Source organism: Protobothrops mucrosquamatus, unplaced genomic scaffold (genome assembly GCF_001527695.2).
Source record: "Protobothrops mucrosquamatus isolate PMUCROS unplaced genomic scaffold, P.Mucros_1.0 scaffold315, whole genome shotgun sequence".
NCBI classification, from domain to species: domain Eukaryota; kingdom Metazoa; phylum Chordata; class Lepidosauria; order Squamata; family Viperidae; genus Protobothrops; species Protobothrops mucrosquamatus.
In genome coordinates, this window is record NW_015386655.1 from 353,414 (window position 1) to 368,346 (window position 14,933).

A 14,933-nucleotide genomic window follows, 5' to 3' on the forward strand; every position below is an offset into this window, starting at 1 on the left:
TGTGCCTACGTAATCTGCACACTTCAGAAGAAAATATTAGTACTCCGCTTTTCATGTGCAGAAATCCAAAATTTTAGTGCAAGAACAGATACGGTGCTGCTTCAATGTAATGCTTCTTCTTAGTCATAAACCTGAAGCCTTTGCCACCCACACCACCCTGCCTCCATCCCCACTCAACATTCGCTCACGGGATGGAATCAGCGAGTTGGCTCACGGCATTACAGTTGTAGAAGGAAAATCCCAGAGAAGTTATGACAACATCCTGGAACATCAGAGCTAATGTCACAGTCACATGGTCTGAGGAAGAGAAAGGAGAGGTACCTGAAGTCAATTTTCCCCCATCCAAGTAGCCAGCAAGAAAGAACATGTCACACATGCCCATACATTATACAAACAAGCCTCTTATCTTCTTGAAATATCTTCCCCTGTGCTAAAAGACTTTTCTGAAAATGACATTTGTTATAGCCTATTATATACTACATAACTATATAATGTAAATAATTATATGATAATATAACTCTAACAGCATTTGGGGTGGGGGTTGTAACTTCCAAACTAATAAAGGTAGCTTGATGTGTAATCTTGAAGATGGATTGCAAAGGTAACCCAAGTAGGCTTTTGAAACCTAGAATACAGAATGTTCATAATGTGCAGCCAGCCATCGAAGCAGGATAAATACAATAAATAAACAAGAGGAAATGCTGTTACTCAGATGACTGGGCGGCACCACTTCACACTGCAGGTTAGGACTGACATGTTGAGCAGGCCCACCTTACATGGAAGTCCCTCTGGACAGAAAAACAACATGACAGGGAAAATGGAGTAGCAAGCTTGTACCTGACCTGGTAGTGCTTGATCTGTATTTTTTAAAATATGAAATGATGGGCAAGTGATTAGACAAATCCTAACCAAGTGTCCAAAGGGGAACAACTTAGATCTCAGCAAGATCTAAGCCTTAATCTTACTTTTGAAGGACCTACTCAAAGAACCAGAACCAGGATCAGAATTTTTCTTGTTAAGTGTTAAAACCTTGGAAACATTTGTGTTAGGTCTTCACGAGAAGTCACAGGTGAGCTAACGGGTTTATCTCTATATGCAAAATTGCATGAATAGGCAAAGCAAGAAGACTGGTAGTTTGAATAGCATACAATGGTCTCCTTAGACAACACAGAATACCTTGCTACTGGTAAAAGTAAAGGTTTTCCTTGTCCAGTCGTGTTCGATTCTAGAGGGGGGCTGCTCATCTCCGTTTCTTAGCCAAGGGAGTCAGCTTTGTCCCAACACATTTTCTGTGGTCATGTGGCCAGCATGACTATACGCCAAACTGCATGAAATGCTGTTACCTTCCCACCAAAGTGATACCTATTAATCTACTCGCATTTGCATGCCTCCAAACTGCTAGGTGGGCAGGAGCTGGGGCAAGTAATGGGAACTCACCCTGTCATGTGGTTCTCAGGTCTTGAACTCAGGCTGTCTGCTTTCCAGCTGACAAGCTCAGCAACTTCAACCGCTCAGCCACCATACCCCCAACTTGCTACTGGAACTAAAGGCTACTCCCATTCTACAATCTGAGTAAGGCAGTGAAATATTTTGCACACACTAATCCTACTCAGAGCAAACCTGAGTAAATTATCATATAAATTAAATCATTGCTTATTATTTTAAAGCATTTTTTTTGCATCTGGGAGGGCTCAAAGGAGAAGACAAGGAAATTTCATTCCTTAAAGAAAATATTTTATTACCCTAATATGGGTGACCAGAAAGCAGTAACTAAGGCTGCAACTTTTCAAGGGGCTGCTCTGATTTTAACAGTGACCTGATTGCAGATGTTGAGCAAAGTCAAGTATTTATCAAAATACAAGCAACTTCTTGATTTGAGAAGGGTTTGATGCTCATTTTCTACTCTATATTTTATTTATACACCAGTTTGGGGACTCATGATCAGTCAAGACACCATATCATAAGAAAAGTAGGCTTGCCTCCTCCAGTGCCCTCATTGGCTATGTAGCCCCAGAAGCAGGATTTGATTGGCTAAGGTAACTTCTATTCTAAGTGGTAGGGAAATTATTTAAATTAAAATGACATATAGCTAAAGCCTAAATTGCTGATGAAATACTTTTCCACCTAGCATACTATGCTCTTTCTATCATTGCAGTTCCACTGTATCTGTAGTGCTTCTGGTTAAAACTACCTTCATTAAGTAGCATCAGAATGCAATGCACTCAGGACAGGAGCCATACATAAGCCCCTTGCTTACCTTTGCCTTCTTGGATAGGTGGCACCTGCTCAGGAACAGGTGATAAGCAGCGGATCCAAGAGTCTTGCAGCTGGGCCTGGCTTTCTTGGGTCCCGAATGCACAGTGGTAATGCTGTCCTTCACCCAGTGCAGGGAGATTGGGAATCAACAATGAGATCTAAGTAGAGCAGGAAATTATTTTCTTGGAATACAGAGCAATTGAGGTCTTTGGCTTAAATGTGATTTAACACTTCAATAATAAATCTTTGGAAGACAAAGCATTTTATAAATTTGAGTGAGATACTAATGCAGACATGTCAAACACAAGGCCCGGGGGCCGGATACGGCCCGCAAAGTGGTTTCATGTGGCCCGTGAAGCCATCCTGGAAACAGTGAGGGAACGGCCCTTTCTGCCTTGGCCCTGGCCCAGGCAAGCCGGGAGCCAATGTACAATTTTGTGGTGGCCATCTATGCGGAAACGTATTCAGTCTTAGCTCCATAAGCACCCCCCCGCATGGCCTGAGAGGAACAGTGAGGCTCCTCCAGTGGACCATGCCTTGGCACTTGCCCTGGTCCCACCCCCTTCTGCCAGAGACCCTCAGATCTATCCCACTCCTGCCCAGGCCCCCACAGGCACCCTTGACGCGAACGATATAGAGCTGGCCGCACCCACCCTGGCCACACCCACCCAGCCCCGAGGGCAACCGCAGTGCTGATGCAGCCCTCAATGAAATTGAGTTTGACACTCCTGTACTAATGTATGCATTATCCCTCTTAACAACAATACCTTGGGGCATATGGGTGAAAACAGGCTTGAGATTAATCCAGGCAATGCAAAGAGTTTCATTTCTCATGTGGAACTATTCATGAGATGATGGATAGGTCAGTTGCTAAATCATAATATATCCACTTCTCAGTTTCCACTGTTTCACGCACCTCTGTCTGTGTTTCTCGACTCTGATTGGCTGGTAAAATTTGTTCCACTCTCAAGCACTGGTTCTCATCTCCATAACTCCAGAGCCAGTGATTGGTCAGCTCATGGCGTTCACATTCCAATTTCCGGGTACACCTGCCAATCACATTAGAGATGAAGAGAAAGAAGCAGGGTTTGTACATGTTAGGCTAAAATAAGACTGGCTATTTATTCTTTGTATTCTGTAAACCCAGCCAGCGTAGTTGATTTATGATTCAGCGTGTTGAGTGCATCCAGGCAATTGGATCTAATTTAATAGACCGTGGTTCATTTAGCAATAGAACAGGGCATTGTACAACCCGGTCAGAATCCATCTCTCTTCTTTTAAAACAATTCCTTCATATTCTTCGTTTCCTCATCAGAGACCCACCTGCTCTGTAGGACACACCAGCCACAAAAGGGGTCTTCAGCATGCAGGCATGAGGTACAATCCTGGAAATTAGGGCATTCTGAGACTGGGATCTTGGACACCTGAGTCAGAGTGAACAATATATTATTACTGATTTTGTTTATATGGGTAGGAAAAGTTATTCATATTATACTTTTACGGCAGACACAAGCAGAAGAATCTACCTAATTTGCATCAAGTTTTCTATCAGACTGTATAAATGGCAATTCTCTTCTAAAAACAAGGCTTGCCGGTTTGTTTTGGCAGAATTTCAAAGGTTATAAAGGCAGATGAAAGATTTAAATAAGAAATGGGCTAAGGGTAAGGGATAAAAGGAACAGCTTCTAATTTGGTTGGGACTGATCCGCAGAAAAGTTTCTGGTATAGTTGCCTGTGTTAAACTGGATTATTATTAATAATAATAATAATAATAATAATAATAATAATAATAATAATAATAATAATAATAATAATAATAATAATAATAATAATAATAATAATAATAGAATTCTGGAGGCTTAGGTTGGCTGCCAAAGGCAGGGATCAACCCTGTAATACAGTAATCTAATAAAGGGAAATAATTTACCTCTGAGCTAATGGGAAATATACACACAACAACCTATGCTGTATTTTTATACAACTTTTTTTATATTAAAAAAATACTCCCAGGCAGAAGAAGAAAACAACAAAGACTCCACAACAGGTTTTCTTAAGCCCAGATATAGTGCAGAATTTCCTGCCTGACAAACAGATGGGAAACAGTAACAAGTTGATGGATCACCTGGGAAGCTGTCATCACATACAGGTAGGCCCCACTACTGTCGAGTAGCAGGTCTGAGTTGACAGGAGAATTCTGGCCAGTGGGCATTGTGCTGTAGATCTGTGCCACGGAGCCATTCAGATAAATCTAAATAAAATAATAGAAGCATCACTGCCTGTTCTCATGATGCTGAGTACAGCGGTCTCTAACCTGAAGCCACCAAGATGTGCATGGACTTCAGTTCCCAGAAATCTCAACTAGGAACTCCTATTACATCTAGTTGTGGGTGCCCCTCCCCACCTCTCTCTCTTCCCCCTCTCCTGGCAACTGCCTGAACAAGTCCCTACAGGGTTTTTTTGGCAAGATTTCAGAAGTGTTTTACCTTTGCCTGCTTCCTAGGTCTGAGAGAGAGAGAGGGAGGACTGGCCCAAGGTCACCCAGCTGACTTTGTGCCTAAAGCAGGACTAGAGGCTCTGTAAATAGGCATTGTGGGGGGGGGGACTAGTTGGAGGACAGACTTGTTTTCAAGAGACATATAACTGCACTTTAGTCTGGACTCGTTCACTCCTTTTTAGTAGCTATTTTAAATTCCATTCAAAACTAAGGAGTTTCCCAGGTGTAGTCTGAAGGTGTGTAGTAACAGCTGTGATGTTCTGTGATTCCCTGGAACCACTTTCTCTACTGGTTGCTCTCGGTGCTGTTTACAAATGACGGGAGTGGGATGGTTCTGGCACAACTGGAAGAGGGCACTCTGGGAAAGACTTTCCCAAAGACAGTTCTGTAAAATGGACCAAAGGCCTTTAAAATAAGGAGTTGTTGGGCAGGTTACAGTGAGGTGGGTTGATGATTTACATGTATGATGTACGCCACCCTAAACTGAGTGGGTGGTGGGGAAACTCTGTAAAACAAATAAAAACCATGTATGCTAAAGCACTGTGAAACTGCTTGGAAAAAGTAATTATGAAAGGTAGAGAGGTACAGGTGCTTCTTTTACTTGAGCTGGCTTGTTTTTTAAGACTTCCCCTTCCAGTTGAAAGAGACATCAAGAAGAAGCTGAGAAATTAAGGCTAAAGATCTAAATGGAGACACTCTCCCCATGGTAGCAAAACTAAATAACGAACAGTTTGCTGTCCCTGAATAACACCCCAACAAGTGACACCTGAAGCAGTCACTGTACCTCAAACTTGCAGTAGGACCAGCCATTCTGCTGAGATCTGAAAAACAGCATGAACTGATATACTGAAGCGAACAACAGAAGCTCCATTTCTCTGCTCCAAGATCTGCAACCTTTTCCTGTTTCTTGTTTGTTTTTTTGATTGTAAAGAGAAGGATATGGTTGACACTTAAGATCCCGTTATTGGGTTATAAACTAGCAGTTGCAAGATAGAGTTTAAAAAAAAAAAGACAGTCATTTGGCAGCCCACTCAAAGCCCCATTCCCTCTGTATCTGTGTGCATGTGATGTCAACCCACATGTAAAAGAGAAGGGGCTTTGATTACCCTGCTGTGGCCCCAATATTTTTTTTTACCTCTTGCCTTGCTGACACTGCTGCATCTCATAACACCTTATATTAATACAAAGAGGGCCATTGGAAGCATTTTCACATTACTGTATTCATAAGTATACATTACTGTATACTTTAGTGTATACTTGCAAGACATTTCCCTGAAAGAGCTCAGCCCTTAAAGGAAGCATATAAAAATGAATGTTAAAACACACCATAGAAATTAAAAAAGAAAACAAGTGGGGCAGTTCAAGTCCAGGGTCCTGCCTATTCATATACTTCAAGGCTTTGTTATATCTCCAAGAGTCCTATCATCCTATCCATCAAATCCACTAGCAAACCACTGATCAAATTTTAGTGGCAAACAACTTGGGAATAGACTCTTAAACATCTAAACGGCTTGGGTTAGAAAAAAAAGAACTTGATAAATGCTGATGTACCAATTTTCAATTTTAATTTCTGTTGCTTCATAGATCAATTAATCAGAATTTTCACTCGAAACTCAAATGATCAGGGACAGAGTATCGTATTTTGGGCGTGTGATGCAAAGACACTGTGCTCTTGGGAAATCCATAAAATATGGGGAAAAGTTGAAGGGGAAAAAAAAGGGATGACCAGCAGCTGCTGCATGGGTTCAATTATGACAACAATGAATGCACCATTGAGAGACCTAAAATGCCAAGCTGGAGGCAGAGGGTCCTGGAGACAATCCGTCTATGTGGGTTGCTAAAAGTCAACATTGAGTTGATAGCATTTAATAAATTGCAGTAGTGACAATACAGATTTGAGTAAACTTGGAGGTTTGGAATATTGTACCTTCAGTTTTAAGGAAAAATGTTCTAGGGTAACAATGGCAAAAATATATGTGATATTTACTTAAGCTTTTCTGCTTTTCTTGAACTCTTGTAAACATTCACTTACGATAGGGGGAATATTCATTTTATTTGATATTGAATTCAGTTTGCTAAATATTATTTTAAATTCCTAACTATTGGATGCATTGGCTTGGTTTATGGATGTTATTTGAAGTATTTGTATTCTTCTGGGTCTCTACAATGCACAGACATCTGAAGCTATAAAACCACTGGCCTGATCAACCAGATTCTGACACCTTTGACTGACGGTAGTGAACCCTTCTAACTGTGATCCTTTTAACTGGATGCTGCAGATTCTGAGTTTGGAAGTAAGATAAATGCTACATTACTGAGCTATCCCATTTCAGTTTTTTACCCAAACAGGCTAGTTTCACATCATATGTTTGTTTGGTCTGTGTTTCATTGATTGTATGAATCCAGCCATTGTGATTTGTAAATTATAGGTTATGGTTTAGACTGAGATATGAAAACAGCCTTTGTAGCTTGTTCAGCAAAGCATGGTGTGATGTAAGAATTCCATTCCATGCTTTTGTCTTGGGATAGCTGTTCTACAGAATAATTTGTCACAGTATGCTTCTTTTGCTGGCTGTGGGTTCATAGTTTCTATGCTTTATCCAGCCCGTAAAGGGTGTTGGTGTAATTTATTCTAGCTCATTTCATATACTACCTACTTCCATGCCTAGTATTATCCAAACAGGTCTTCTTAAGATAGGGTAGATCTCCATCCCTGGCCAATGCTTATGGGATTTGGTGTCTAATATGCCTTTAAGGTGCCTGCCAGGAAACATTATCCTTGATTGTTAGCTTCCAAGCCTATCAAACATGACAATATTTTCTCTTTACTTGCAAAGGCATGTTAAAATGTATGAGAAAAAACTATTGGGCACTTAAGTATTACACTGAAGCCTTATTTTAACGAACCAATTGGGAGGAGGTATGTCTGTTATTCCCAAATGTCTGTTAAATGTGAAAACATGTTATTTTGGTGATTTATCACATCTGCATCAAGATGCCATTCTGCAAATAATGTACGTTCTTTCAAATCCTGAATTTACGTAATTGATGTAAATGATATAATAGGCATCAATTGCAGATTGACATCATTACAGAAATGGTATAAATTTTTCCATGAAGGTTGTAAAATTAAGATAATTTAACTTGCCTTCTCCAGACCAGGAGTCCCCAACACCCGGTCCGGGGACCAGCACCGGGCCACAACATGCTAGAAACTGATCTGCACAAACTAGCAAAGCCCCAGCTGCAAGATGCAGGCAGCACGTGAAACCAGGCCCCCATCTGGTCCATGGAAAAACCTCTCTCCACAGAACTGTTCCCTGGTGCCCAAAAGGTTGGGGGCCGCTGCTCTAGACAACTTCAGATGCAATAGATTTATCCATTCTTTGAAGGAGGGGGGGAGGGTTGGATGGAAATTTGGTCCACTATAAAACCAACCTTTTCTAAATGAGGGGGGTGTCTGTTAAATCAAGGTTTCGCTTATTCTGAAACTGCAGTGCTGGGACATATTATTTTTTTTCCCAAGTGAAAAACTGCAAGGGTAGCCAGTGGCAATCTTTCCCACTCAGTTTTCTATTGACAGCAATCTCAGCCATAAATTTACAAAGTGCTTTATGAGCAGGCAGGAAGGCGGCAGCAGCAATGAGGAATATACTGATGCAAGGTAGGCCTTTGTGTGGGAAAGCCTGGCCAGATAAGAGCTGTGTGCATAGACTGGTGTGTTTGTGGAGCTAGGCTCGTTTATGTCTCAAGTACTCTCTTATCCTACAATATTATTGGGTTTTAGAAGGAGTGATCTCTTATGTAATTGCAGCATGTGAGAAAGGGAGGGAGGGAGGGAGGGAGGGAGGGAGGGAGAGAGAGAGAGAGGGAGGGAGGGAGGTGTTAAAGTGTTGGCTAGAGATGGTGAGTTCTAATCCTGCCTTAGGCATGAAAGCCAGCTGGGTGACTTTGGGCCAATCACTCGCTCTCAGCCAACTCGCTTCACAAGGAAGGAGTATTATGTATGTTCACCACTTTGAGTTACCTATAAAATAATAAAAGCGGGATAAAAATCTAATAAACAAACAAACAAACAAACCTCATTCTCAAAAGAAACCAAGGGGACATTGAGAATAGCAGACATACCTCTTCCTAATTGGTTCAGTAAAACTAGGCTTCACTGTAATATTTAAGTGCCCAACAGTTTTCTCTCATACATTTTAACAAGCCTTTGCAAGTAAAGAGAAAATATTATGTTTGATAGGCTTGGAAGCTAACAGTCAATGCTAGTATGATGTTAACTAATTCTTCAACGCTATACAAGCTCACTTTGAAGTGAGCCCTGCTGAAAGCTCTACTATACTAGATTCTGGACTACCTGTGGTAGCTTCAGCCTGGGAGAGACACCAGTTCGCTTCCTATCTAAGTCATGAAGATCACTTTATGATAAGACGTGGTTTACTGAATCAACCTGGGTGCCTTTAATATATTAAGTTCCAAACCATGATTTACAAAACTACAATTAGCTGAATTAAACATGCTTACCCAGAACTAACCCAAACACATTTATTTGTAACACACTGAAGCCTGTTTTGCCTTAACAGTAATCCTAAAGCAGCTTAGCCATCGTTTCTCAGCATAAATCTACTTCAAATCTTAAGGATAAAACAAGATAAAAATAAATCTCATATATACAGCGCTCTGGACAGGTAGGAGGAAGGGTGAAATATCTTGGGATTTAGCAATACCAAGTATAACCCAGATTGGATCTAGGTATTTCTGGTTTAGCCTATAACCAGAGTTATGCACATTTATGCATTAAAATACATATTTAGGCATTAAAAAAACCTTTCCCAGACTTAGTGCATAGGGAAAGCAGTCAGGCTTTCATATATATCTGAATAGAAATTCATTATTTTTCAAAATCACAAATAGGGTGGTAAAACCAGCCTAGAGAAGTAATATTTTTTTACTTAAAAATAAATATTTATTCACAATTGGGCACTTTAAAACAAATACAGTTTTAAACAGATACAGCCTTTCATATGGTTGCAATAAATAAATAAAAAATTATAGGCAAAATTACTGAAAGGATGTCCTAAAATAAAGAAAGGAAGCAGAGGTTAAGCATTCAGAAAAAGACACATTTTTTCTCCTCAGGTACTAGGTATTTGTGAAAAATGCATGTTGCAGGGTAAGTTCCAAAAGAAAAGAGGCACCAAGGGGAAGAAGAAAGATGAGGAATGAGTAATTCAGTTATGTAGGGCAGAAAGGATTTTAAAAAGCAAATAAAGAAAGCAAATTGAGATAAGCAGTCAAACAATGGAGGGTTAAAAAAAAAGTACTCAAGGGTAATTCCAGATGAGGCTTTTATTGTGCAACTCTTCCACCGCAATCAGATACGGCATTATCTTGCCACTTACAGGATTCCTGTATTTTCTCACTCCTTCTTTTTCTACCTCCAAAAAGCCAAAAAAGAAAGAAAAGGCAGAAAAGAATCAAACCAGTATTTGATTGGAGCACTCTCTCCCTGAAAGTCAAGCTTGAGAAGAGAGAATCACCTTAGGGTATATAAGAAAGATGGAATGTAGACCAAAAAGGAATAAGAGAAAGCCGAATTGAGACTATGAGATACCAACATAGACAATCTATTAGTTTGGAAGAAAATATCAGAACATCATCAATAGTTAAAATCAAGAGTGCTATGAGGATGAGGGGATATGGGGAGAAAAAACAAGTTGGGAAAATGTGGAATAGACCAAGACCTGTATGTTCAGGGCAAATATTCCTCAGGGTACATAAAATCTGCCCTAACATGCAGCTCTTGGAATCATTTCAAAGGTTCTTTGCAAGTGATCAGTTAAGACAAAGGCAAGGGGTTCAAGACAAACCTTTTAAATGGGTCCCCAATGGCAAGAGAGCTCAGATACTGACGCCCTCCGCCTTGTAGTGATAGTTGAAGGTGGGTGGGAAAAAGGGAAGAGGACCCTTCTTCCCTCCAACACAGAACAGTAGAGGAGGGCTGAGTCTCTTAAGGTTTTTTTTCCCCTGTAGAAAGTAAGGAAGATAAACTTGACTTTGAAATATGTAGGAATCATTACCTAGGGCTAGGCAAAAGGGGCTGGGACATTTGATATCCAGAACAATCAGATAACATTTGAAAACAACTCAAGCAAACACTTCCTTAATTCACTGAATAATAAGGAGAAAAAAGAGGTACAGGATTTTGCACAATTCAAAGTTTCTATTACTACAGCTAATCTATTACTACAGCTAATCTCAGTCCTGCAGAGGTTGATAATGGTATTGTTGGATTATCAGCTGGCTCAGGAGCAGCCATAGCTTTCTCTCACTTGCTTCCTCTGTTCCTCCAGTTTGCTATAGCTTTTCTTGGCACACCAATGGTTATTTAGATTTTTACAGGCTAAATACAGTACCTTTTTTGGATGAAGGCATGGGGCTAGGAGCGTACAGCAGAGCTGAGTTTGATGGGCTCAAGCTCTACCTCCCATTTTTTTATTTAGAGACACTGCCCAACTCTGAGCCATTGAGCTAAGGCTTCTGGCAAAATTGGTCTCCCCCAGACAGACAGCTGAGAAAAGAGGAGGAAAAAAATGTAAAATTCTCACCACTTTGATACTAACTTGGTCCCCTGGGGCCTGCCACTCTCAATCTAACCCACCTTCAGGGTAGCTCTGAGGATCAAACAGGAAAAGAAAGAAAAAACTCTTGTTCAGATGCCTGGGGGAAAGGCCTTGGAGCATCTCTCCTCACAAGCAAATCTGGGCTTTCTTGCAATCCACAATGTGAGAAGAGGCAGGCTCAGGGGAGGAAGACTGCTAGGTCTGGGTTGAAAAACAAATAGTAGATTGTGAATTGGCTAGAAGGAAGAAATGTCTGGCAGCTCTCGGATTGCTAGAACATCACCTCTCCATTTTTTAGAACTCACTGCACTCCCAGCCTGTTCAAGGAATGCTTCTTTTTGCTAATACCAATGGCAGTGTTGAAAAGCAGTGTGCCTATGCTGTGGAGGCCTGTAGCAGTGGGCTTTCTTCTCTGTCAAAGAGTAACTGAATTAGAGGCGCACAACTTTTTTTACTCCCGAGGTCGCACTATGCTTTCAAAAGCCAAGATTCCATAAGAAAGGGGTAGATTCAAGAGCAAAGTCATATGTGTTTAATTTATCAGGGGTCTGCAAACTTGGCAACTTTAAGACTTGTGGACTTCTTCCTGAGGAATCCTGGGAGTTGAATTCTACAAGTCTTAAAGTTGCCAAGTTTGCGGACCCCTGATTAGATCAACTAACATTAAATAATTACAATTTGGAAGGTTTTTTTTTTTTAGGATTGCACCCAAGCTTTGAGGGCCAAGGACAGCTCTGTAGCTTTAGTAAATGCGCTTTGGGGTTAAATTGGCTGATTGCTGAAACCTTTTTTTTCAGGGACTGTCAACCTTTCAGAGAAGCCTTCCAGTAAAGCCGCTTTGCAGTGGTTTGAATAACAAAAGAAGAAAACTGCTTAAGATTATTGGGAAAGAATGCACAGCCCCAGTATTCCAAACCAATGAAACAGAGAAAGCGCAGAGCAAAACACCGATTTCCCAATAGGTCATTCCAATCAGAAATAACAACAGAGATAAGCAAAGATACCAGGAAAATCAATCCAAGTCAGAGATAATTCAAAAGAAGACCAAAGGAATGTTTAAAAAGTGGCTCCTGTAATGTTTGAGTGGCTAAAATGGAGAACCTGCACTCTCTTTGGAAGAAGAATTATAATCGCGTGAATTATTTTCCTAGAGGAAGAATCCCTACAAGAGAGGACCATGGAAGCAAAGATCCAGGTCACTGCAAGGGGAAGGAAAAGGAAAGGCCTTTGGGGGACATCCAGCCTCTGATCCATTTCCAGGGCTGCATGGATAAGATTTGCAAGTTTAATGCAAAATTTGGGGCTAATACACTTCCCTAAAAGTTATAATTAGTGGACATAAAATCAAAGCAAATAAATTTAAAATGAAGAATCCTGAACTTAAATCATTTGTTCTGCACAAAAGAGTAAAACTGAAAATTATTATTAGGATTACCCTTTCAGAAATCAGCAGTATCATTAATAAATTGTAGATAAACAACTTTAGCTGTTGTTATTATAAAATATGACTTGCTGCAGTGTACACAATGTATACTCCCCAACAGTGCTTTTTTTCTAAAAAAAAAAAAAAAAAAAAAAAAGGGGTGCCATAACTCACACACGTCATACAACCCGCCTTGCCTACCCTACAAGGTTCCATCCATCCCAAAAAAGGTGCTGGAACTCCGTTCTGGGCGTTCTGTGAGAAAAAAAAAGCCCTGCTCCCCAATCCCTAACTACAGAGCTTCTCTAAAATTGCTGACAAGGGATTGTTTTTAAAATGAAAGGGGAAAAATATCACATACATGGGAGCAAATCACATCAGTCCCATTTCTCTGGGGTTGTCTCCAAACACTTCTTTGTTCTGACTCTACCCAAACTTTTTGGAGTGTGGCTCCCAGCATGCTTTGCAGGTGCAGCATTTCACCAATGGATGGACGATGTTAATGCTGGTGTAAGGGAGTACATTTAAGTGCAAGTACTACAAATGTAAACCACCTTTCTAACATAGCAGCACAATAGTCTTAATTGCAGCTCAATCATAAATTTCAGACCCAGTCTGAAAAGGAGAGACTGTCTGCCTTCAAATAAGGTGCTGGCACAGCACACCTGAAACTTGCAATTTAAAATATTTTGAAACATACAATTAAAACGAATCAGACCAAATCTTGCTCCACAAGAGGCTGAGCCAAATCAACCTTGCATGTAGAAGACATGATTGGTCATTAATTTACAGAAAGTTGAGTCACAGAAGGAGAGAAAACATTCCTGACCCAGCAATCCTTGTGTTGCCTAAAACCTAAAGTTTAGTTTTGTTTCAAGTTAAGCTTAATTCCGCATTCAGAAAAAGCTGAATTCTGCAGGTAATAAAGATGATGTATTGTAACTGAATTTGTTGTCTATGTAGATTTAGTTAAGCTGTACAGGTTTACTTCTATATCCAATGGGAACAGCAGAGAAACCCCGCAGGATACTGCATCTTGTCCTTGAGATATTGGATTTCCCATTGTGCCTCCATCTGACTTTGAAATATCACAACATGGACTTCTCAACCTACAGTCATACTCATTTCGTACATCATGTTACTTGAAGAAGGTAGAGAGAAGCAACTCTGGTTAATGATTACATGACCAATCCCGAATTAGGAAATTTAGCAACTCCATCCTAATAGATTTAGTAAAATAATTATTTCTGCTAAATAATTATTTACAAACGTCTGCCAGTCTAAGAAATAACCAATGTGTATTGGTGCTTGAAAGCCAGGATGGTTTGGGGCAAATAAGAACATGAGTCAAAAGCTATTTCTGCACATCTAGCCTACAATGTTAGGAATGCAGCAATGTACTGAAATGTAGCCCTATCTGGGACTAAAGTTTCATCCCCTCTTTCAGTCCAATATTGGCTGGAATTGTAATCCAACACATCTGGAGCGCACCAGCTCAGAAAAAAAAACCAGCTTTATATATTACCTTACCATGACATGATCTCTGCTGCAAGAATTAAAAGAGAATAAAAATGCATACACGGTTTTTAGAGTTTTGGTTAAGTACCTTGCCCCTCCAAACTGAACCAAACTGCAGTACCCCCCCTTTCTGGAAACACTGAATGAATGAATTGGAAGTGGAGATGCAACTCCCACTGCTCCAGCTTCTCTACTCCAACATCACCTCCTCATAAATTTTAATAGTTTTCCTCATCCTTTGTCCTCCATATATATTGGACAAACTATGAAAGTTATTTTCTCATAGATCTGGAGGAACAAGGCTGGAAAAGGATGAACACAGCTGAAATTACCATTATTGCACCCACCTTGTGCAGCTGCCCAACACTATCTCCCAGGAAGGCAATGGTATGGCCTGTTTCTTCCATGGCAGCCACAGCTGTCAGTCTTGGCACAGTAGTCAGGAGTGCCTCAGCCACCAATGGCTTCCGGCTAGCAATGGGGCTAGGCGTGTGTTCATCCCCACAGGGGTAAATCTCTGGGGACTCCTGGAAATGAATAACATGAAAAACAAAAAGGTTGGAAGACAGCCACCTTGGGGTGGAGCAACTGATCTTCTGGCCCTAAACAGTAGAGT

General features: G+C 40.6%; 1 protein-coding gene across 1 annotated transcript in view; it reads right to left on the reverse strand.

Annotated features, from left to right (window-relative positions):
- The window catches only part of PLXNB3 (plexin B3), a 55,723-nt gene that overhangs the window by 35,813 nt on the left and 4,977 nt on the right, over positions 1–14,933 (reverse strand). The window contains exons 3-8 of the mRNA XM_015815108.1: positions 14,665–14,844; positions 4,379–4,504; positions 3,580–3,680; positions 3,173–3,305; positions 2,258–2,414; positions 189–297 (exon numbers count right to left, since the gene is read on the reverse strand). Of these exons, the coding sequence (XP_015670594.1) occupies positions 189–297; positions 2,258–2,414; positions 3,173–3,305; positions 3,580–3,680; positions 4,379–4,504; positions 14,665–14,844 (806 nt within the window). The remainder of the gene's footprint in view (positions 1–188; positions 298–2,257; positions 2,415–3,172; positions 3,306–3,579; positions 3,681–4,378; positions 4,505–14,664; positions 14,845–14,933) is intronic.